Here is a 24,307-nt window from a genome sequence, read left to right as displayed (position 1 = left end):
AAAAAAAAAAGAACAAGAAACCAAAGTGGCAATACAATCAAATTGTGTAACACACTAACAGATAAATGCAGAATTAGTTCCTATTCCATATCTGAAAGATCCAATTTAGTATGAGCCTGACATTCAAAATGTGGTTTCTGTCATTACTAAAAACATGAAAGAACAAAAGGCTTAAAATGTAGCCTGCGGATTGGCAAAACTAAATAGCAGCTTGCTTTATTGAAAACAGTGAGTAAAGAGCAGTGATGGGGAGTCTGTGGTTTTTCAGATGTTGAACACAACTACTAGCAGCCTATGCTAGCATGGCAAATGCTGAAGAGTGTTAGAAGCTGCAATTCAGCAGAATTTGCAAACCCACATGGGCTGTCTTTGAAAGGCACTGCTAGAAAACAAGAAAGGTGTACATCTTACAGGCTACATCAACCAAGAGTGCATGGTTTTTGCACAGAACAGTATCAGGGAATGCTGCATTGTTAATAATGAAGATCTAAATTTCTTCTTTGGACATTTGCCATTTAAGTAAACCCACCAAATATGGCTCAGTTCATTAGACAGATAGATATGCACACTTTTAATTACCAAGCATACTATAGGCACAAATAAAATGACTGTATAAAGTTTTCAAGTACCAGGGCAGGCACACATGGTTGAAATTTGGGACCCAGAAGCTAAATGCAGCCCACCAGCTCTTCAACCTGCCTACCAAGCAACCTAGATACACACATTTGAATATTTTTTCCTTTGGCTTACATGGCTGCTGGGCTGTACTCGGTTCCATTGTCTATTTTTGATTCAAGCATCCTTAGCCATGTTGCATTCAACAGCTGGTCAGGAAGCAGGAATAGGAATATTTTATTGAGTGGACCAGGAAATATTCACATGGAGCCTACATTATAAGTAAGTAAGCAAGCCATTTAAAAGTATTTTAAGTAAAGATTCATTTGAATGGATTTTTAAAAGTACAATTTAAAACTCTGTTTAAAGCGGCCCAATGTCTAGAACATAAATAAGATCTTGTCCATACCCATGCATATTTATTGAAAAGTAAACTCCATATTGCACAATACAAGCTTTCTAAATCGGTATACACAAAGCTGAAGCTTTCTTCTTTCAGTAAGAAATCTAACTTCACATCTCTCTCTGTGCATGTATATATACGCACATGGAGAAATTTGATTCTTGCTCCATTTTGCAATTGCAAAATGTGGACTGATTCCAGTACAAAAAGTCTTTATAGGTTTTTAAGTTGCACAAAGGCTTCTTTTACTTGCAAACTAAAATATTGTATTTATTCTAGTGCATCATTTGTACTCATGCTTATAAAGGAGCTGTATGAATTTCAAATCAGGAAGCCAGATCAGATCATTTGATAACTTAAATTAGCCTTGCATTAAGTAATTCTGAAAATATGCTGCATTTAAAAAAACCTTTTTACTCTAGTACCTGGGCTAGAATAGTTTCTTAAATGAAGCAAATGCCGTCCATTTTATGTGATAAGGAATTGGCCTACCCTATCAGATATTGCAGTTCATCAATTCCCAGTACAGACGGTTTCAGAACAAATCAAAATAATTATTCCCCTGACATGCCTAAAATACATGCCCCAAAAGAACATTTGTTGTATCCACTGGTATCTAACAAATAATACCAATGGATTTAATCAATTTCTTGTAATCCCAAATTCCTGCAGAGAGCAGAGGGACATTCAAAACAGAACTAGCAGCACACAGACGGAAAAAAAAAACTAAGAAGCTAAAATCCCATTGCAAAGGCAGAGAATTTAGCCCAATGAAAGCAAAGGACGAGCTGTTTCTGTCTGTCAATTTATTGGTTCCTGCCAGTTCCCAATAATCTTCCCTGCTTTGACCCTGTAAGCAACACAGCAAAGGCACAGAATGCTGGACAATGTCTGGGACCTGCAGAGAGAGGGACGGAGCCAAGTGACAGCTGGCAGAAGGTGGTCCCAACCACACATGCATCAGATGGAAAACAATTGCCCACAGGTTCACTAAAGCATGGGAGTCACCTCAGGCCAGGCAGCTCTGTTTCATGCAATCTAAAGCAACTGGTTATATACTGGAAGTTGGAAGTAGATTACTCATTTTTCTCAAGGCTGATCTTTGGCTGTTTTTCTCAGAGGGTGCCGAGTGTCAAAGGTTCTGGTGAGGGGGTTGGCAGTAACATTCAAGACACTCAGAATCACAAGATTTAGTTGTCAGATTTAGTTGTAATCTTAGGAATCCCAACTAGGAGCTAAGACATTTATTTGATATAAAAACCTCGAAAGAGTAGCTATGGGTAGATATCTTCCCCAGCAGAGCAGGAGGAGATAGCAAAAAGTCCCTCCTATGAAAGCGCTTAGCACCACCTACTGTCCAAATCTGCTAGAGGCCCCAAACAGATGGAAGGAAGGCAGTAAGTCCTTCATCCTCTGCCTTGAAACACTCCTATTGCAGCCATCGTTGGAAGCTGATTACAAAATGATGGGAATCGGGGAGCATAATCCCATAATTACTGCTGCCTTGTCCACTGGGGAAAATGCCGCCAGCTGTCTCAGAAGGCACAGTCCTAGTGACAGTGACAGCAGTCGGGTGGCAAAGAGACTCTGCAAGATCCTGGAAGGGATTCAGTCTTTGGTTCATTGCTAGTACTTCTGAGAGCGCCCCAGTAGTAAACCAGGAGGCATAAAGGAAACCCCCAGAATGGCCACAGATGGTTTCCAGGTTGAGTGATTCTGGTGATGCTCAGGATAGGCAGCAGTTGGATGGTTTTGTGCTTCGAGCCTAGGACACAAAGATACAGGTGGAAGAGAACAGCAGAGAGGGATAAACATTCTTCCCCCCTCCCTTCTTCACAATGTTGTTCATCATTTACTACAGCAATGAAGAAAAAAAAAATATTCTCATGAACGCAGCATAGGGGAAATGCCCAAGCGTTTACCATGACTATATTATCATGTGTGTGAGAGGGATGAGAGGGGAGGAAGGAGTAGGGAGGAAGTAGGATGGTTAGAGGAGAAGGAGAGGGGAAGAGAGTAGGAGGGGAGGAGAGAAAGAGGAGGGATGTGGGGAAGGTTAGAGAGGGTGGATGCAGCCTGGGGGGAATGGGCAGGCGGTACCAATGATTAGGAATTTAATTGTATTTTGTATGAATAAATGGAAAATAAAAACTTTTTAATAAAAAAAGAAAAAATATTCTATAGCACATGTACACCTCTCACATCTTCCTAGGTCATGGGTAGGCAACCTCAGCTCTTTTATGACTCATGGACTTCAACTCCCAGAATTCCTGAGCCAGCCATGCTGAGGGAAAAGGGAGAGGTTTCCAAGCTGAGCCATGGTGGCTCAGGAATTCTGGGAGTTGAAGTCCACGAGTCATAAAAGAGCCAAGGTTGCCTACCCCTGGCCTAGGCTATCACTAGTCAATCTGCAAAGCCTCCGGCCGTCCCATTCATTAATGGCTGCCACCCATTTCAATGTTTTTTTTTTAATATTGTGAGTGTGTATTGTAGATCAGACCCTGTTGAAGTCTTGTTGGAGCAAGCTCATTAAAAACCCCTCTCATACAGTTTGTATCTGTAAAGACTCTACCAGAATAGAATAGCACAGGCTCAGTGGAGATACTTCTATAGGTTATTTGAGGCATCCTATTGATAATGAATTTTTAAAAGATGCTTTCACTTTCCTCATGCATCAAAAGGTCATACGATTTCCAAATATTTATGCAATCTGTCTTTTGCAGCTGTTTGGGAATATATCTTTAAATTTTAAACAGTTAGTCCTATTTAATCAATTTTTATAGCTCAAAAGTAAACAACAAAGTTCTGGTATTTGGGACTTTAGTACCCGCTTCTTGTGTTCATCTGAAGCTTGGGGGGCGGGGGAAGTAGTTTATTGCACAGACTAGTAAGGACAATTACTAATTAATCACTACTGACTCTGCCAAGGAAAAGCATTTAACAAGAACTAGTAGAATTTCCAGTCTCCAAAGTTCTGTTCAGAAAGAGCTACAGATAGTCCTGGACTTACGGCTGTAATGGAGACTGGAATTTGTCATAAGCCATGATAATCATAAGTTGAGGCACCCATGTGACTGACTTGATTTTATAACCATTTGTGCAGTGTTTGTTAAGCAAACTCTGCAGTTGTTAAGTCAGGGGTTTTCAACCTTGGCAACTTTAAGACTTGTGGACTTCAACTCCCAGAATAATTCTGGGAGTTGAAGTCCACAAGTCTTAAAGTTGCCAAGGTTGAGAACCCCTGTGTTAAGTGAATGTATTCTTAAGGGTGGGGTTTTTTTTATTTTTTTTATTTGCTAGAAACCAGCTGAAATGGCCGGTTTCTGCCAAAAAAGGTCATAAATCTTGTCAGGTGACTGTGGAAAACTGCAATTGGCTTTTCATGTGAATACGGGGTATGTGTCTGTATGTTGCTATTGGAAATCTGGAACCCAGATATAAGTACCTTTTGGGGGGGGGGAGTCCAATGTAACTTTGATTGGTTGCTAAGTGATCAGTTGTTAAGCAAGGACTACTTGTACAGGATGGCCGAAAGACCAGTTGTCCCAGTTTGAATTCCAATAACTGGATTAGAACTTCCCTTGCTGGGGTATAATATAATACAATATTTGCAAAATGAATGAAGTCAAGCTACGAAAACACTGAATTGTCAAGAGTTGCTCATCTCCTTTACTTGTTGCCGTAGCTGCTGCTGCTGCTGATATTCTTCCTCACTAGCCGAAAGCGCTCGAGCCAATGCCAGATCCTCCTCCTCTTGGGCGCTGTTAGAAACAGGGTCAGAATGAACTGGACAGCCTGTATAATTAATCCTTTCCCCTTCCTGAAATACTCATCCCACTATTGGTAGATTGGGGCACACCAGGTGATCTGTAAATGGAGAATCTGTTTCTGTCTTTGTTCAGAAGGCCTGAGTAGCACAGAGTGCTTTGAATGCTCACCTTCAACCCCAGGCGCTAGAAACAGAGAACTGGGCTTGATGTCAATAGATCTGTACTGGATCAGAGACAATTTACTGCTGCACAATTTGAGCACAGCTGTCGTAGAAGTTTCCCCTCTCTCTTACCCCAGTGTAACTTCTCAGTGAGTAGCCTGGCATGGCAGTACAATAAAGAGAGAATATTTGTAGCTCGGGGCTGAAATGAGGAGGTCCGTGGTGCTTTTTGAGCTTGGTTGTTTTCTTGCAGATTTTTCATTGCCCAAACTATGTAACATTATCAGTGCTAGTCAGACTAGTACAGACTAGCACTGATCATGTTAACTAGTCTGGGTAATGAAATGCCCGCAATAAAATAACCAAGCTCAGAGAGCACCCCTCACGATGATATAATTCTGTTGATTTCTGCTGGCTATCAGTACCTGCTGCGCTGTGGTTGGATGGCTGCCGTTTCCGCCAGAGACATCTCCAAGGCTCGCTGTAACGCTTCCTCTTCACTCTGAAATGAAGCACAAATGCAGAATCGGCCTGTCTGAGGGAAACAAAAAACACCCCAGCACTTTTACAAGGCTGGACACATTTCAAGGATCTGGGACCTGAGTGGTGCCATTGTTCTATTTTGCTTTCATGTATACAATGGATTTTGTAGGCATGATGAGAATAAAATAGATCAAAATATCTTCAAACTATCAGATTGAGGAGTTCCTACAGAATCCATGCTAGCGATTGCTGCTAGACTCTGAGAGACATGACAAAAAATAATGCTGGATCTTTCTACTCTCCACTGGCTCACAACTCTGTAGCCCCTATTTCCCCATTCCTGGAAACAATAGTGGTAAACACCTGCAATAGTTTTGAAGAGGCAGCTTAGTGTAGTGCTTAAGAGAAGGTGTTGGAAAAAGAGTCTCCTACATAAGGCACTTATCAGACTTCTATCCTGCATTTCATTCAGGAGATGTCCATCCCATATCACTCCTTCCTCCCATTTTTACCACCAACTCTGTGAGGTAGGTTAGGATGAGAGAGGGTAACTGGCCCAAAGTCACCAATTAAACTTTCACGGCTGAGGGGGAGCTTTCAGCCTGAGCTGGGAAATTGGTTAACTAATGAAATGGCTGAAGGAAGATCTGGAGAGAAGCAAAGGCCACATTAGTTGGTTTCTCATGTGAACTGATGGTGGCCTACTTTTTTTCCTAGGTCTCCACTGCACCTTTAATTATTTAGATCACGTTACTTAAATGCGATAATGTTTATTTAAGATGTGATAACAATTACCCTCTTTTGCAGCCATTCAATAGATGAGGGGAATACATCAACAGGTAACACATAACCTATATATTACATACAGAATATTGGCTAGACTTACCAAACCATTCTGCAGAGCAACAACAGGTACAATCGGGCTTTGTGGCTGAGATGCTCTTACCATTTCACTTGATCTGTATTATGCAAGAGAAAAAAGTCAAGTTGCCAAATGCATAAAGTTGGCAAGTCCTAAAATTACTAACACAAATATTCTCAGGAGGTTCTTGGCTCCTTAGAGGAGAAATGTGAATTGGTGAACTGAGATCCAGTTTTATAACATCTTTAGCACCAGCCAGGTTATCAGACTGAAATTATGGTTAAATGAATAACATCATTCTGACAGTCAGAAAACACTTTCAATGTTACTAGGTGATTTTTCTTCGGAGATTAATATATCCAAGCAAAGAAATTCAGACTTTTTTACCCCTTTCCTTTGTGATCCTCAGGCATCACTTATTCACACAGTCATGCATCTAACATACCTTCCCCAGCTCAAAGTCTATTTGGCCAGACCAGTGTTGAGTTCCAGAAGAATTGAGTTGGGATGCTCACACAGAATGCTCACTCAGTCTGGTATCTCCCAAGAATTATAGTTCCCATCCATCCTTCCAACAAAGCCTGGCCAATCCTCATTTTTCCTCACACTTCCTAATACTTTTTCACCGAAATGCTATTGCGTAATTCAGCTGACACTGAGAATTACAACTTGTGTCTCTTTCAAACTCTTCTTTCTGGTATTTTCCCACACGTTACATAAGCTAAAATCTACCAGTACAGACTGATAGATAGGCCTTATATGCTACTGACAGCATACCAACATCAACATTCTGATACATGGTTATTGTCATGGTTCCGACAGAAAATCTACAACGAACCTGGCTGCAGCCATCTTGCTCATTCTAGGTTGCCAGTTATACTTGATTAGCATATGTTAATAGTAGTACAGGAATAAATGGCAAACTGTCCTCCATATGTTCTAAAGTATCTGGAAGATAGCGTGCTCATCCCATATAGACAGAGAAGTGTCAGATATCATAAGTCATTAACAGAATTCATGGAAAGCTGTTACTACAAACTGAAAAAGACAAGGAAGAATCCAGATTCACATTATGACTATACCTGCTGGAGGTTGGTTGGCTGACATGAGATCTCATGGCTGCACTGCTAGATGTAGTGCTTACAGGTTCTTTGGCAGACTTTTGAGCCCTGGCTACAGCAGCATTCCTGGAACCAGAAACAAAGTCCTTGTTATCAGCATCAGCCTATCATTGCCTCATATGATCCCTTTGCCTGTCCCTGAAATAAATCAAAATCCACTTTATGATTCTTTTTGACAGCCATGTTAAGTCCCACTCTTGTGTGATTAACTTGACTTTCAAGCTAAATGCAAACTGTAGGGATAATTAGCCCAGAAAAGAATGTTACTGAGATTTTAGGTAGATGTGAGGAAGGGTTTTTTGTCTTACAATCTCAGATTAATGTCTGTGGAGATTCTCTGGTTTTCCAGATCATAGCTGTCCCAAAGATGCTTTTTCACGAGGCAACTGGACTTCCTTGTTTTTCTTGGAAGATGTTTCGCTTCTCATCCAGGAATCTTCTTCAGCTCTGACTGGCTCAATCCTTCCATTCTCCACCATCCAGTCAGAGCTGAAGAAGCTTCTTGGATGAGAAGCAAAACAGATTCAAAGAAAAACAAAAAAGTCCAGTTGCCTCATGAAAAAGTATCTTTGAGACAATCTCAGAATACTTTTTTTTAGAAACACCAGATGGGTTGCTACTACCATTATACAATTATAACTTGTACAGTTCTCAGTCTTGCCTTTACCCTGCTTTGGAGAGTGAACGGCCAGCCCCACTGCAGTCGTGGTCTAGGGGGTGCCGGTGTTTGAGGCAGAAGTTGCCATGACATTGGTCACAGAGGACCTTCATCATTTCCCGTTGTTTGCAGCCAGAACGCTGACATTTGTTGGTGAAGATCTAGGAAAATGGATACAGCTGAGCTTAATCAGAATTGAGTGCACAGTTAAATTGCAGGCAGAGAATCAACAATGTCTGTTTATTTTATTATTTATGAAGCCCCCAACCTCTAAACAATGAAGAAATAATCCCTGAATTAAGATTTCTCCAAACTGTATAGTTTGATCTGGATCTTAAGCAGGCATATCCCTCTTTTGTTTCTTTGCTACTGCAGGCTTTCAAATGCCTTCCAGTGAAACTGGAGTCTCTGTAAACAGACTAACCTGTGCCTACTAATAATTATCTTCTAAAAAAATAATTTCGCTAAAGTATTTTTTTTAAAAAAAGATAAAAGTAAACACAAACTAATATATAAAAAAGAGAAAGCAAATGAGTAAGGAGAAAGCTAAAGTACAAGAAAGAAAACAAAGAATAACAAAGAAAGAAAAAGATTCAAAGAATGGGTTTCCAATCTTCTTTAGAGCAATTATAAGTACAACATTTATCTCTTTCTTTAAAATTACAACAAATCTCCCTTGTTTCTATCATCTTTTCTATCTAATCATCAAAACCATAAATCAAATGTTCATCTTTTTCTGTTTTCTGCAAGTCCATAAAGCGTTAAATTAAACTCTTAACTTATAATTTCCTTTTTAATCTTTATTCCAATTGTCTCATCTTGTTTTATAAGCCACATTTGCAGAAAAGTCAATATCTGTAGCCCCTAATTCAATATCAACCCTTTCAGATTCCTGTTGTACCTGCTGCTGTTTTGTGTGGTCTCATCTGCTACCTCCATTTATAGCTGCTGAAATTCCTTTTTTTTTTTTTTTTAGAAATTTCCTTGCCTTATAGATAAAATTCAGTCAAATTATTCTATCTACCTTATCAATTCTGCCTGCTTTCTCCTCATCCCAATCCAAAATTTTGCTAAAGCTTTAATAACCTTTTCTTTAATATCTTACCAGAATCCTCTGGAATTGCTCTAAATCTCAAACAAAATTCCTTCTTTCTCAGTTCCAGTAGACCATATTATCTAATTCTTTTTCCAGCTGTCTGTCTATAACTTTTGTCTTATTCTCCAAGATTTCAATTTTGTCATTATTTTTTTTTCATTTCCAGACACTTGTTTTACAGAGCTTTCTATCATCTTGACTTCTTTTATGTCCTCTTTCATCTTTTCAAACTGTCAGTTTAGTATCCAATGATTTAGTCAATTCAATATTAAGTGATTCAGCTAATAGCTCAAACATTTTGCAAAGTAAGTCTGTTGTAATTCCTTTTTCTGCAGATTGCTCTAGCAATCTTTTCCTTTCTATTTTTTTTTTTTTTTGCCACTTTTCAGGCTGTTGCCACTGCAACATTGTAATACAATGTGAAAATGGCTTAAATGGAAGGGAAGGAATAATAAGTTTCCTTTTTTTCTATTTTGTCTTTCAGTGCCCATAATACTTCAATCTCAAAGTATTCTTCATAGTTACAATCAGCATCACAGTCAGCTTACGTTCTTATTTACCGTTACCTTTTGTTTTGTAAAATCCACCAATTATCTGCAACTTTTAATAGTAAAAAAAAAAAATCCCACAAAGGTCTAGTTCATTTGTCTTGTTGTTGTTAGTTGCGAAGTCGTGTCCGACCCATCGCAACCCTATGGACAACATTCCTCCAGGCATTCCTGTCCTCTACCATCTTCTGGAGTCCATTTAATTCACGCCTACTGCTTCAGTGACTCCATCCAGCCACCTCATTCTCTGTCGTCCCATTCTTCTATTGCCCTCAATCTTTCCCAGCATTAGGCTCTTCTCCAGTGAGTCCTTCCTTCTCGTTAGGTGGCCAAAGTATTTGAGTTTCAACTTCAGGATCTGGCCTTCTAAAGATCAGTCAGGGTTGATCTCCTCTAGGACTGACCCGTTTGATCGCCTTGCAGCCCAGGGGACTCGCAGGAGTCTTCTCCAGCACCATAGTTCAAAGGCCTCAATTCTTTTGCGCTCGGCCTTTCTTATGGTCCAACTTTCACAGCCATACATTGCAACTGGGAAAACCATGGCCTTGACTATACGTACTTTTGTTGGCAGGGTAATGTCTCTGCTTTTTAGTATGCTGTCTAGATTTGCCATAGCTTTCCTCCCCAGGAGCAAGTGTCTTTTAATTTCTTGGCTGAAATCCCCATCTGTGGTGATCTTGGAGCCCAGGAAGATAAAATCTGTCACTACCTCCATTTCTTCCCCATCTATTTGCCAGGAATTGAGAGGGCCAGATGCCATGATCTTGGTTTTCTTAATGTTTTATTTCTCTACAGTATTTTAATTCTAATTTATTCAAAAACACTTACACAAAAAAAAATCTTTCAAAAAACAAAAAAACCCTCTTCTTGCTCCCTTTAAACCATTTTAAACTTTCTTAAATCTACTCCTTGTTAATCTTTTTGCCAAAGTTTTTAAATATTTTATATCATTTTTTTCTTTTAATCCAGAAATCATGTTGACTCACCAAATGGAATTTTCTTATCCTACTGCTCAGAAAATTTCTCCTTAGCTATACATTAATTATATCCCAATGGATTGTGCAAACCTTGTGTCCACATAGACTGCATTATGGACTCACAGCTGCTCAACTCACATTTCAACTGCAAAAACCTCAGTGTCTATGGAGATCCTTAGTCATCTAGGTCAAGATTGCCCCAAAGGTGCTTTTTCAAAATGCAACTGAACTTTCTTTGTTCTTCTCTGAAGACATTTCGCTTCTCATCAGTCAACCAACTGAACATTATTCAGTCAGAACTGAAGAAGCTTCTTGGATGAGAAGGGAAACATCTTCAAGGAAAACAAAGTCCAGTTGCCTTTTGACTAAGCACCTTTGTTGTAAAAACCACAGTTCCTCAGTCTACTCACTGGGAGCAGCTGTGGAGTGGAAGTGGGCAAATCTCACAATATCTCCTTTATCCAGATAAAATTCATTATTTGGCTGCCAATCTCCACTGCAATGCTATCCCTGCTCCTTCAGGAATATTTATTCGGAAGCCACTTGCTCATAATTATCTTGTCTGTGCTGCCTGGAAACTTTAGAGAATTTGGTTAATCTTGAATTATCTACATTAATGGAACACACACATTCGGATGGGAGTTTTGTACAGGCAAAATTTAACTTCTGGACTACTATCTAGCTTGGGAGAAGCATATTAACGCCTCCAGGAATATGATTACCAAACTGTGATGATTCAACATTAGGATATTCCTACGGGCCTGTGAGTCAGTTACTGATATATATTGAATTCTGATAGCTCGCTGCCAGATACAACAGGAAGTGCTTTAGACTCTTACCTTTCTCTTACGCCGCGCTGGGTCTGATTTGCAGTCTTGATCAATGTGGGCTCCCACCACAATATCAGGCATTTCTCCTCGCTTCACAGGGATGGGTGTGCTGCATAGTGGACAAACAGGAACCTGTACATCCTAGGAATGGGATAGAGATTGGATGATATGTAAGCACTTCCTTTGATTCATGCATCCTACAGCAGACAATGGTGGCTTTTGGGTATTTCAGAGTACCACTCCCATGACCTTCAAGTCTGCATAGCTCTTTGTTTGATTAGGAAAGCTGTAATAATAAAAATGTTATCTGGTCACATTCAGAAACAAAGCAGATGTATTTATCTTATTCCATATATAGCTTGAATTATACTAGATTTTGAGTGATGACCAGCAAAATAATCAACATCACACTATAATAGGTCAGCATCTACTTCATCTCAACCACAATTCTGCAGCATATAACCACCGTCTAGCTATGCCTGTTCATAGTTCTAGCCAACTATTCCTTCCAGACAGGATAATCTTTGTTTCTTTCTCTGTTTTTAAGTTCACCTTTTCCATGATATTTAGCATGTAGTAGCTATTGAACAAACTCAGTTTTCAAAAGATTTGTCTATCTTTCAGTTTTTAGCATTCATTTATCTGGTACTGTATGTCTACAAACTTAGGATTCCTCAAGTAACTCTTATTTCTAGTAGGTCTGGTTTGCCTGCAATGATGTTAGGACTCTCATTATTGTTTGTTATTAAAGGGAATGAAATTACATTAACATTTTTCTATAAAAATTTAACCCAGTAGAGCAATTCTTGGAAAGTTGATCAACAATGCACTCCAGTTATAAGACAATTGTTAACAAACCATTTTTGCATGATTTTTATAAAATAATTTCTAGAGAGATACAAGGATTAAAAGATCCATGGCATTTTTCAGATTGCCAAATGTGATCTGAAATGTACCACAAGATAAAGAACTGACACATAGATGAAAAGGTCTTGCAACAGTGGCCGGTTATTTTCTTATTTTAAGTTTCCTTATGGGGACAGCCCATTTCACAAAATTGGTGGTTTAGAATCATGGAGCTGAAAGAGCAATTTTAGGTATTTTAGCTCATTTTAATATCATTGTTCAGTACAGGAATTGAAATTAAAGCATCCTCTGCAAATGACTACCTAGCCTCTGTATTCTTCCAGCAAAAGGAACTTACCACTTCTTTTCAACTGTTCTTATAGGTTTCCTTCGCCCCTCCATTCAATTATAATCTGCTTTCATATTACTTATTATTTTGTATCTTAGAATCTGGTATCACAAAAGACAGGACAACTTTCTGTATGACATAGCATTCCTTCTCTGCATTATTCTTAAAATGTGGTGTCTAGAATTGGATAACATATTTGCTGGTTATGTCTGATTAATGCAGAATTTGTAGAATTTTTTATTTCCTTGTTTCTGAAACTATATTACGGCTTACCCAGTCTAAAAATTTATTTGGCTTTTTAGACTTCACACTAGAACGTTGGTTTATTCACTTTGTAGTCACCTATTATTCCAAGACCTTTTTCATAAGGACTATGGTTAACCAAGGTACCCACCCTACAGCTGTGCATTTGACTTCTATAAGCATCCCGTCTCATCTCTTCATTCAAATAATTGATTCAAAACATGCAGATTCAACCTTGCAACACTACGTTCAATATTCTCACAGTGAGGAAATGTTCGCGAGCATACTTTTTTCATTACAATGTCATGCCATCCAATTTATACTTAACTAGTTTGTTAATCATAATGGGATGGGGTGCTTTGCTAAAATGAAGATACATTATCTATTTGGTAATAGATTTTTTGACTTGTAATGAAATTACAAGTCAAAAAATCAGTTAAGCTGGCTATATTTGCTCTTGACAAATCCATGCTGATTTCTGGTAACAACCACAAGCTACATTTCAAATAGCATGGCCTTCTTTATGCTGTTTCATCTGAGGTTGCAGAAAGAACAGCTTCCACTGAGCAGAGTGCTTCTATTCTTTTGTGCCCTGTACAGGATAGAATCAATGTATTCTATGAAATTAGGAATAATTTGGTCCCCTCCAGTTTTACTTACCTTCTTGTATGCTGAAGTGCAGCTATGATGGGCATAGGCAATATGGTCAGTGCAGAATAGCTGTTCACATGCATCACATTTCAAGGGGAGAAAATCTGAGGGCAAGAAACAGCAAGCCATGAAAAGCTGTACAGTGTACCTCAGTGCTCATCATTAATTGGTTCTGGGAGGTGCGATGTGTACCAAAAACTATGAGTACCAAACATTTTTTCCCCATAATGATAATACAATGAATCACAAGGCAGCTGACACTGACAAGTTCTAGCTTGTGCATTGAGTATCAAACAAATGATGAGTGCCAGGACAAAATTTTCATGTCAACATTAGTCAAGTACCAAATCTGATGAGTTTCAAAGCAGCTGAGTACCAAGGTACCACACTGTAAAAGTTTTCCAATGACATTCTAGGCATTGTACTGAATGCCATGGTAGTAGTATTGTCAGACTTTATTTTAAAAGGTATATGCCTTTTAAGCAGATGAAAAATGTGAATGCAAAGAAGATACCATGGTAACTAATTCTGCAAATAGATTAAGATGCAATGTCTTGGGTAAAAATATCAGAAAAACTGGAAAAAACCCCCACTCTCAAGATTTTGCTTCCTAACTTTCTCACCTCAAAAATAATCTCATCAAATACTCCAGACTATCGTTCTGCTATCTACAACTGTTGAGCTGTAACATACAGCAAAAACTAATGACTTATTCACATTTGTTCATACTGCCAAGCCTTAACACAGAACTGGATTAAACAGAATAGAATGGCAAGTAACCCTGATTTGTTGGGAGACATAGAGAGACACATCATGTAACAATCCCTAAACCTACAGTAAAAAAATGGTGACAGTCAAGTATAATCCCCTTGAAATATCACAGGAACCAATATTTTTGAATTGTATAAATTGAGAGGAAATTTTCCTTCAGATATGAAGTATGGGGGAAGAGTCCTCCACAATTACAATTTTCAATTAAGTTATGAACTTATTTTCCAGTAAATAACCCAGGATTTCACTCCAAGGAGTTTATATCTCATTATCAAGCAGAATCCTAAAGATCCAGATCTTTGGACACAACCTCTTACCAGCAGTTTACTGAATGTCCTAACATTCTGTGTTAAGAGTTAGGCATAATATGTATGCCAGCACTGTGTATGGAATCTCTCCAATTTGAAGAATGCAACAATTTCTAAACTCTAATTAATGTCTATGTTACATTCTTAATGTGGAGTGCTCTTCTAAGATGGCCAGCCTTATTTCATTGTTGGGAATGAAATGTATCTAATTAAAACAGAAAACAAAAGCTGCTGGTCTGATTTCTTCTGGGAATAAAGCTTTTATCTTCACATTAAACATTAAAGCATCTAGGGACTCAAAGCTTTTAGCTAAGAAATTGCCAAGAGTGCATCTCCATAGAGAAGGCCCTACTTATCTCTTTGTTTAGGAAATAATTTTAAGTGCCATCACTCGGACATCATTAATGTGGCAGCTGTTGTAATATTTACTCCCACGCAAAGCCATTAGAAAACATATAACGGAAGCTAGAAAGTACTTATAGCAATTGTACTGACATGATTTTCAACCTGCAAAGTATTATCAAAACAATGAGTTCAGCAGGCCATCCACTCCCCAAAAAACCCCATTCCCAATCTTCTTAAGACCAGAATAGAGCTGGAAGGGACCTAAGAGGTCTTCTAGTGCAACCCCCTGCTCAAGCAGGAGTCCTAATACTATTTCAGACAAGTGGTTGTCCAGTCTCTTCTTAAAAACCTCCATTGGTGAAGCACCCACAACTTCTCAAGGCAAACTGTTCCACTGGTTAACTGTCTCACTGTTAGGAAGTTTCTTTTTAATTTCATGTTGCTTCTCTCCTTGATTAGTTACCAACAATTATTTCTTGCCTTGCCTTCTGGTAGTTTGGAAAATAAGTTGACACCCTCTTCTTTGTGGCAATCCCTCATATACTGGAACACTACTATGATGTCACCCCTAGTCCTTCTTCTGCATCTCAGAAAGTATACCGCAAAGATACCACTTCTCATACAGTTGTTTAAAAAAAAAATGCAATACATGCAAATTCCCCTGGTTGCCAGAGTTCTAGAAAAGCCAGTTCCACGATGCATGCTACAATCTCGATTGTAAGCTACGCTGTTCCCAGTGCGGGGGAAAGAGTGGAAGATCCCCTGCTTGCCAGTTTCCCCGTCCTACCACGCATGGCTGGAAAGAGTCCCGATTCTCACTCGACCCACTGCCTCCCTTTCTGCCCTTCCCAAACTCCAGCCAAGAGAACGAGCGGGGGTGGGTGGGGAGGCACCTTTCCCCCTACAGCTGAAGGCAAATCCTCACCCAGGCGCTTGCAGGAGGGCTCCGTGCAGTGGGCTCCTAAATCTGGGAACTCCATGAAGCGGTCAACTGGGTCGATCCCGGGAGTGGCGGGGGAGGAAGAACGGTACCTGGTGGGAAAAAGAGACTTACAACCCAGGAGCTCCGAGAGCGGGAGAAATGGACGGCAAGGACGGAGAGCTATGACCCAGCGGGGTTCGGGTGAGATGCAAAAGATGCAGCCGAGAAACAGCGAGAGGGGAGAGAGCTGCAACACCCAGAAGAAGTAGGGGAAGAAGGAGAAATCTATACAAGCGGCAGAGGGAAACGAAATCAGGGGAAAAAAACAAAGCCACCGTAGCCAATCATCCTCACCCAGCTCGCTGTGTAAAACAAGGAAACCTTTGCGCCTTTTGCCCTACCCACTTCCGTTCCTAGCCGCGATGATGTCATGGCATCAAGGACCTTTCCGTGTCAAGAAACTTGATCCCTACCCGGTGAAATTTGGGATACCGTATTCCGGCGGCATGCCGGGAAATGTAGTACAGATGTGAGAGGAGAGGGCTCAGCCACCCAACAAGTCTTCCCTTGGCCTCCAGGGCGCGCTAGCATGCAAGGCACGCGCGGTGTACGATGGTAGTTGTAGTCATGAGTGGAACAGTTCCCGTCTTCTCTTTTACGCGAGGAATTAACCAAGAATTCCGTCCGAGGTTGGAATTGCCTTTAGGCAAAGAGGCCGAACGCTAGGAACAGCCATTGGAGGCATTCTAGTCCCGCCTTAGCCGGAAGTGTCTCTATGGTAACAGTAGGCGGATCGGGTTGGGCCGGAGGGGTTAAGCCAGCGCCTGCCCCGGAGCCGGTAAGTATGTGGGCCCTGTAGCCGCAGCCCTGGGTAATGGATCGCCTCTCCTTCTTCCGCGGGATATTGAATTCTCGGAGCGCCTTTGGCCTGGACTGGGCTGAAGCGCCCGGCTTTTAATTTCCAGTGGAACTGAGATAATCCGAAACAGCTAGTCTGAACTCCCTTGGATGAAGCTCCCTTTTCGGCAGATTTTATTGTATTTATTTATTAAAAACATTTAAGAACCCCTCATTTCAACCCTGAGTTACAAATATTCTTCATTGGTACATCTATATGGATTTATATAGAAGCGGGGCTTATTTTCCTATAGATCGGTCTTTGGTTTCTTCCCAAGCGTTCCTTCCTTCGTGTCTTGAGGTGGTTATGGTTCTGCATTTTAGGGTTACTGCATGGTAATTAGAGAGAGATTCGTGTAAAAGAAATAGCTGTCCAAATTTAAATTGAGTAGGCCTTTGTAACGCTCAGGATGGGTGAATCAGGGAGACCTTCAGATCTTCGGCTATTTGCCCTCAAAAGTGTCAAAAATAAATCTTCCCTCCCCCCACTTTTGGATAATTATTTTGCTATCCTTTGCATCAGCGATATGTGATTACAAAAGATGAGCCCTTGTGTTGCAACGCACGTGGGTAGGCAAGCTAGTTCATACAATAGGTGTGAGAAAGATATAGTTGGAATGATTGTACAAGCAAGCATTGTATCCATGAGACCTTTTAATTCTATCATTTCAATAAGTGATATTATTAAATTTTATAGGCATATTCCTATCCGCGGGAAGAATCTTCCTGTAATTATTTCAAGTCTCGGTCATTTGCCATAATAGACATGACTACTGATGTTCTTTTTTAGTCATGGTGAAATAAAGCTGCCGAAATGAATGACTTGTCTAAGTACTTCCATAAGTCCAGGCTCAACTTTCTGTCCATATTTTCTTGGTCATTACTTTGTTCTCAATAATCTTCTTGTCATTGATGCAGACATTACTTTTATTTGTTAATAGATGCAATGTTTCATTTGGAAGCATAACTCAAAAAGGAAGGTGCCTAATATATTAAGAATTACAAATGTTAATGCAATTCTAAGTTATGTTGACAGAAACATAATATCAAAATCACATGGAGTATTATTCCCCTCTGCTTTTTAGTAATCTGGTTGGGTTTGGCATAATTAGTCCAGTTATGGACATCATATTTAAAGAACATTGTCAAAATAGAGAATGTTTATAGGAAGATGACCAGGATGGTTAGGATCTAGAAACTAAGCCTTATGAAAGGAGCAGAATCAGCTTACCCTGGAATAAAAGTATCCTCATATTACCTCCCATATTCTGAGAGATAGTTGCTTCAGATCTGGAGCAAGTGAATGGTGAGTACAAAATTAAAGAGGATTTGGCAAAACCCATTTTCTCTGACTGCCATTAATAGAAGTCTCCACTTAATCAAAAGTCTCCATAATCAAAGTGGATTCAATACATAATATTTTCAGGAGGAAAATAAGAAAAGAGAAAATAAGAACACTGGTTTGATTAGATCTCAAATTCAAATATTATTTTTTATGTGTTTATTATCTGAGGAATCTCTAAACAGGATATTAAGGTAACACTGCTTTTCTGGTTCAATTCTGTGCAGTTGGTCTTTGTGGCATATTCCTGAGCTTAGAAATTTCAATTAGCGGGAAATGCAATGTGTTTGTGAATTGATTTATAGTATTAAGATGTCTCCTGCCATATGCAACTGCTTCCAAGGCAGCACATTAAGATAATAGCTAAAAGCAATAGATGGCAGATGGCCTCTCTAAGGAAAACACTTCATACTTGGGAGTGTCTACTGAAAAGATATGCTCCCAAGTATTCACTTATTACATCTCCAGCAGTTACAGTAAATGTTGTTACTGCTTAAGGCCACCAGTGTAGCTCATGTTATTAAATAGGTAGCATCCAGGCAGAAGGTTTACAGAAAAAAAAAAGACGAGAGTCTTGGCGTTTACAGATGCCCTTCATTTTACTAGAAGAAAATTCACTCGTCTGTTAATTCATAGTGTTAACTCTTTTTAACTCACTCTTGTGATTTATAGATGTCAAGGCAAGTTAGAACATGTTAAATGTTTACAATTTTCTATTTATTTTACAATAGTACCAGGAAGCAACTTTCGCATTATGATTTGTACATTAATGGAAACCCCAACAGGAAATCAAAATGTCTGGTTTTTATAGGCCTTAAGAAAGTCAGAAACTGCTACTTTAACCAATATTTCCAAATTAACATTTTTTGTCATATTTCATTATCTGCTTCATAGGAATATTCAAACTATAATCTTTAATGTTTTCTCTATTTTCTGTAGTAGAATTTCAGCCTTATCAAGCAACCGAAGATTAATTCTTAATACATTGGCACTGTATTGTCTATAGTGAGATTTTAGAGCTAGTTTGGTGTTATGGTTATAGTGGTAGGCTAGAGATTTGAGGACTGTAAATTCTAATCCTGCCTTATGCACAAATTCAGCTGGGTGAACTTGGACCAGTCACACTCTCTCAGTCCTAGGAAGAAGGTAAGGACAAACACCTTCCCAAAAATATTGCTAGGGAAACTGGAGGGACTGTTCCTGGCAGTTGCTAAGAGTCAGAACAGACTTGAAGGTACCAAAAGAAAAAGAAAAAGGTGTTACCTTTAATTAATACTAAAAAGCTTCCCACTATTTAAAATTAGCAGCAAAATTTATTTTCTGGCAACATCTCTAAAAATTATTGAGTCCACATATTGTCTAAAGCCACAATTTGGCTCCCTAAGTTTGGTTTAATTGTATTAAGTACTCAACTATTTTATAACCCATTTAGCAATTGATCGAAGTTGCAGTGGCACTGAAAAAAGTAGCCGACTCACACTTATGATTGTCACTGCATTCCCACAGTCATGTGATCAAAATTTGGGCGTTTGGCAACCAGCATATATTTATGATGGTTGCAGTGTCCTAGGGTCATGTGACCACCATTTGTGACTTTCTCAGCTGGCTTCAAAAAGCAGAATCATGGAAGCTGGATTTGCTTGAAGACCATGGGACTCACTTAACCACTGCAGTGATTCACTTAACATCCATGGCAAAAAAGATAAAATCAGGCACAACTCACTTAAGAATTGCCTTGCATGGCCATGCAAATTCTGGTCCCAATCATGATCGTAACCCCAAGACTACCTGTAGATCATTTTTAGATCAAGTCAATGCATAATCAGATATGAGAAGAGAAACAGTACCTGTTAACGTGTAAATGAATGATGGGAATAGAAGTATTCAATGTATTTTTATTTTATATTGTTGAAAGAAAAGTCTTCATCGTGGTTCAGTCCAAGCTGGGAATAAACATGGCGACTGCTTTAGAAAGAAGGTTGCAGTTTACTGAAGAGGAGAGCCTCTGGAGCCTTTTGTTTGTGGAGTTGTTCCTGTGGCATGAACTTTGACCTGAGTCTGAGTGTGCCCTTTGGTATCTCTGTGTTAATCTTATTATGTCGTGTCTTAGAGCAGTGGTTCTCAGCCTTTTTAATGCCGCGACCCCAACCGGTCGTAAGTCGAGGACTACCCAACCGATCGTAAGTCGAGGACTTTTCCTGCCCGGGAGCGCTGCACATGTGTAGTGCCGCCCCCTGCGCCGGCCGAGGCGTAGCTGGCAAGGGGCAGCGATGGCGCAGGGCGACCACCGGCTGGGCCACCAGCTGGCCCAGCCCAAGGGAGTAAGGCACCCGCCGGCCTCCCACCACATGCGTCAGCAACCCTCCCTGTGCCTGCCGGCCTCCCACCTCCCACCCCTGGCCCTCTTTTACTTACATTTTTAGTAGTTGCTCAGCAGGGAGGGGTGGAAGCTTCCAGACAGCTCGCCTTCGCTGCAGACAACTTGCAGCACTGTTTGCAGACTGGGGCATTTGGCGGGCTCAGCAGGGCAGAGACAGCCTGGACAATTCCTATTGGCTTTTGAAAGCCAATAGAATAAAAGGGAGTAGCACAGCTAAGGAAAAGGGGGGAAAAAATGGCAGACTGCGATGTTTGGCGACCCCCCCCCCCCGTGAAATGGTCGTTCGACCCCAAATGGGGTTGCGACCCACAGGTTGAGAACCGCTGTCTTAGAGTTTGGGTGGAGTATGTAGATTTTAGGAGTCTTTGTCTTCCTAAGCTTCTAGCTGGGGGCTTCCAACCTTCCTGAATGGTTTACATCTGCATTTCTACAGAGCTGGTTTCTGCTTGGGGAGGGAGACTTGGGGCTATTAAGAAAACTGGGCATGCTTTTCTGCCTCTTTAAGATCCTTTGAGGAAATATATTTTTCTGCCCTTTTAATATTTCCTTCTCTAGGGGCTGACTTCCCATAATATTTTTTAAACATCAGCAAAAATAAGATCTACTAGTTTTATGTTTTAAAGAGCTGCCAGTTCTACATTACATAACTAGTTGAATTAAATACAAAGTATCTGAAGTCCAATAAGCATTTCTGAATATGTATTATAATTTCCTTGATGACATTTTCACTGGGTAGTTTTGACTGAGAATAATAAACGACAAATCAGTTTTATTTCCGTAATAAATTAGCCCAAATCTACTCCTAAACCTGAAATTACTGGGGGAGGGTTGTCAAAAAAAGGAGAACATTTCATATTATATTGTCTTGATTGGGAGAAGGCTACAAAAAGAGGCTGGTTAATTTATTTTCAAAGTTACGATAAAAGGTTCGATATATAGGGGATAGGGCTGTCCCCTTTAAAAATTGTTTTGTTAGCATTATTAGGGTATTAGTGTTATTTCTAAAGGAACATGAAGATATTGATAGTATTTTGTACTTTAAATGCAAAAACTATTTAGATTTTTTAAAATGGATATCTTCCCAAATTGGGAATAGATAAAAGATAGGCTGAGGAAATGATATACTTGGTGCAATAGCTTGGCATTTGAAATCTTACTTAGCATTATGCATATTTATTTGGAGTATTTATTTTTGGACTTCAAAATGAAGATTAACAGACTTATTCATTCCCAATTAAATCCTTGACAGTACTGCATTTCTATTTGTTAATTTTGGGATGCAGTTCAGTCCTCCATAAAGTTTGCTTTTGAGATGCTTCTCATTGAACATATTTGATTTACATTAAACCTCAATGTAATACAGAGAATTCTTATGACTACAGTTGGGAGTAGAAATTTGATCACTAAATGATGCATTCATTAAGTGAATGTTCACGTGTCCGGACTTGATTTATAGCCATTTTTCCTGTGGTTGTTAGGCGAATCACGCAGTTGTAAAGGAAAACCAGGTTCCCCCATTGATTTTGCTTGTCAGAGGCTGTCTGGGAAGATCAAAAATTGTGATCCTCTGACTACAGGTGGTTGCAACCATCATAAATGCAAGCTGGTTGCCAAGTGCCCAAATTGCAATCATGTGACTGCACGGGTGGAGTGACAGTTGTAACTTTGAGGACTTTAGAACTGTTCTTAAACAAATGGTTATAAGCTGAGGACTACTTTCCTTTTAGCTTTTCCTTTTATGTAAACATGGGTAGACAGGCCAAAATGATAGAAGAATTTATATGCTATATGCTGTCATAGTGATAGAAGGGCCAACATGTGGCATTGTAAAGAATGCGGTTTTGGTAGCAATGGAATTGTATGTATCATTTTACTGAAGGATCTTAACAAAGATAGAAGAACTTGGTAAGTAGAGGTATCCTTCGATTTTGTGAATCCCAAATTAAAGCAGCCTGATTTGGATTAATTTGAAAGCAAGAGCAACTAAATTGAAGTAGTTACTCCTCTAAAGAAGGCTGAAATTTACAACAAAATTTTTGAAAGGATTTGAACAGGAGAGCCCAGAGGAGTGGTAATGGCAACAGAACAGAAAGCTCTCAAAGGAATAGTAATGAAGGAGAGCAGAGAGGCGTGATTATGAGTGGTAATTGTGGTCCTTGGTCATAAGGTTCAGTCACAATGCTTTATCTATATTACTCTATGTTGTAACAATATGTCTAAGTCAGCATTCAGTGCTTTTTGTTAGTCTGTCATATGAGCAGGAAATATTAAAAACAAGTGGTATCTTTGGGATCTAGGAGAATGTATCATTGAGTACACACTTGAAAAGAGCTGTTCGTTCAAGCCTTTTAACTTCTGTTTGGCATTAAACAAAAGTCTTGTGTACAAAGTCCACAGCTCTAACTCTTATAACTGCCTTCTGAAATGTTTCAGGAATCATGCTTAGGGACATCTCTGTTTTTGCTAAAATTTGTACACACATATACACACACACACACACAAACACACACAATGTGGGAATGTGATAAAATCCCTCTGGACCTATTTAACATTGGAATAATTAATATCTTCAGAAGAGTTAATTTCTGAAGAGTTTGTAGGAAGTCAGCCCGTCCAGAGAAGGAAATATTAAAAGGGCAGAAAAATATATTTCCTCAAAGGATCTTAAAGAGGCAGAAAAGTATGTCCAGTTTTCTTAATAGCCCCAAGTCTCCCTCCCCCAAGCAGAAACCAGCTCTGTAGAAATGCAGATGTAAACCATTCAGGAAGGTTGAAGCTAGAAGATTAAGAAGACAAAGACACCTAAAATCTACATACCCCACCCAAATTCTAAGGTAGGACATAATAGGATTAATACACAGACACCAAAGGGCACACTCAGACTCAGGTCAAGGTTCATGCCACAGGAACAACTCCAAACAAAAGGCTCCAGAGGGTATAAAAACCCACTCCCTACATGTGCTTCCTCCTTTTTTCTTCCAGAGCCATCTTTCTGTCTGGCTCTCCTCTTCAATAAACTAACCTTCTTTCTAAAGCAGTCACCATGTTGTTTATTCCCGGCTTGGACTGAACCATGATGAAGACTTTTCCTTCAACAAGTTAATAAATATTAAGAATTACTGGCTGATATCTTTTTGTTGTTGTTAATTGCGAAGTCGTGTCCGACCCATCGCGACCCCATGGACAATGTTCCTCCAGATCCTCCTGTCCTCTACCATCTTCTGGAGTCCATTTAAGTTCACACCTACTGCTTCAGTGACTCCATCCAGCCATCTCATTCTCTGTCGTCCCCTTCTTCTATTGCCCTCAATCTTTCCCAGCATTAGGCCCTTCTCCGGTGAGTCCTTCCTTCTCATTAGGTGGCCAAAGTATTTGAGTTTCAACTTCAGGATCTGGCCTTCTAAAGAGCAGTCGGGGTTGATCTCTTCTAGGACTGACCGGTTTGAACGCCTTGCAGTCCAAGGGACTCGCAGGAGTCTTCTCCAGCACCATAGTTCAAAGGCCTCAATTCTTTGGCGCTCAGCCTTTCTTATGGTCCAACTTTCACAGCCATACATTGCAACTGGGAAAACCATGGCCTGGACTATACGCACTTTTGTTGGCAGGGTGATGTCTCTGCTTTTTAGTATGCTGTCTAGATTTGCCATAGCTTTCCTCCCCAGGAGCAAGCGTCTTTTAATTTCTCGGCTGCAGTCCCCATCTGAGGTGATCTTGGAGCCCAGAAAAATA

General features: G+C 39.8%; 2 protein-coding genes across 6 annotated transcripts in view; one reads left to right on the top strand and one right to left on the bottom strand.

Annotated features, from left to right (window-relative positions):
• Positions 1 to 558: 558 nt before the first annotated feature.
• Positions 559 to 16,582, bottom strand: ZFAND2B (zinc finger AN1-type containing 2B). Of its 4 annotated transcripts, none has more exons than XM_039365768.1 (10): positions 16,433 to 16,567; positions 15,963 to 16,069; positions 13,623 to 13,717; positions 11,534 to 11,665; positions 8,083 to 8,234; positions 7,377 to 7,481; positions 6,319 to 6,391; positions 5,375 to 5,451; positions 4,692 to 4,779; positions 559 to 2,783 (listed from the first exon to the last, which is right to left on the bottom strand). In XM_039365768.1, exons 1-10 carry the CDS (start codon positions 16,465 to 16,467, stop codon positions 2,745 to 2,747), a joined length of 903 nt encoding a protein of 300 aa, XP_039221702.1. In that variant the 5' UTR covers positions 16,468 to 16,567; the 3' UTR covers positions 559 to 2,744. The 4 variants fall into 4 exon arrangements, with proteins under 4 accessions (XP_039221702.1, XP_039221704.1, XP_039221703.1 ...); XM_039365770.1 differs by having other exon boundaries at positions 16,314 to 16,442; XM_039365769.1 differs by lacking the exon at positions 15,963 to 16,069 and having other exon boundaries at positions 16,433 to 16,582.
• A 7-nt stretch (positions 16,583 to 16,589) lies between these two features.
• The window catches only part of TTLL4 (tubulin tyrosine ligase like 4), a 37,520-nt gene continuing 29,802 nt past the window's right edge, over positions 16,590 to 24,307 (top strand). For both annotated transcript variants that reach the window (XM_039365767.1, XM_039365766.1), the window contains exon 1: positions 16,590 to 16,797. In XM_039365767.1, coding sequence (XP_039221701.1) covers positions 16,735 to 16,797 — 63 coding nt within the window. In that variant the 5' untranslated portion in view covers positions 16,590 to 16,734. The remainder of the gene's footprint in view (positions 16,798 to 24,307) is intronic.

The sequence above is a fragment of the Crotalus tigris genome, unplaced genomic scaffold (assembly GCF_016545835.1).
Source record: "Crotalus tigris isolate CLP2741 ecotype Arizona unplaced genomic scaffold, ASM1654583v1 scf7180000020184.803716, whole genome shotgun sequence".
Taxonomy (NCBI): Eukaryota; Metazoa; Chordata; class Lepidosauria; order Squamata; family Viperidae; genus Crotalus; species Crotalus tigris.
The sequence above is the reverse complement of the archived record's forward strand: the minus strand, read 5'-3'. Positions and strand labels throughout refer to the sequence as shown.

Bases quoted from the DNA above. Each gene is read 5' to 3' on its own strand.
- ZFAND2B (XM_039365768.1), bottom strand. From the start codon at position 16,467: ATGCCGCCGGAATACGGTATCCCAAATTTCACCGG. The intron at 16,070-16,432 runs GTAGGGATCAAG...TTTTCCCACCAG, and splicing joins GGTATCCCAAATTTCACCGG to GTACCGTTCTTCCTCCCCCG. The intron at 6,392-7,376 runs GTATAGTCATAA...TGCATAATACAG, and splicing joins AGCCAACCAACCTCCAGCAG to ATCAAGTGAAATGGTAAGAG.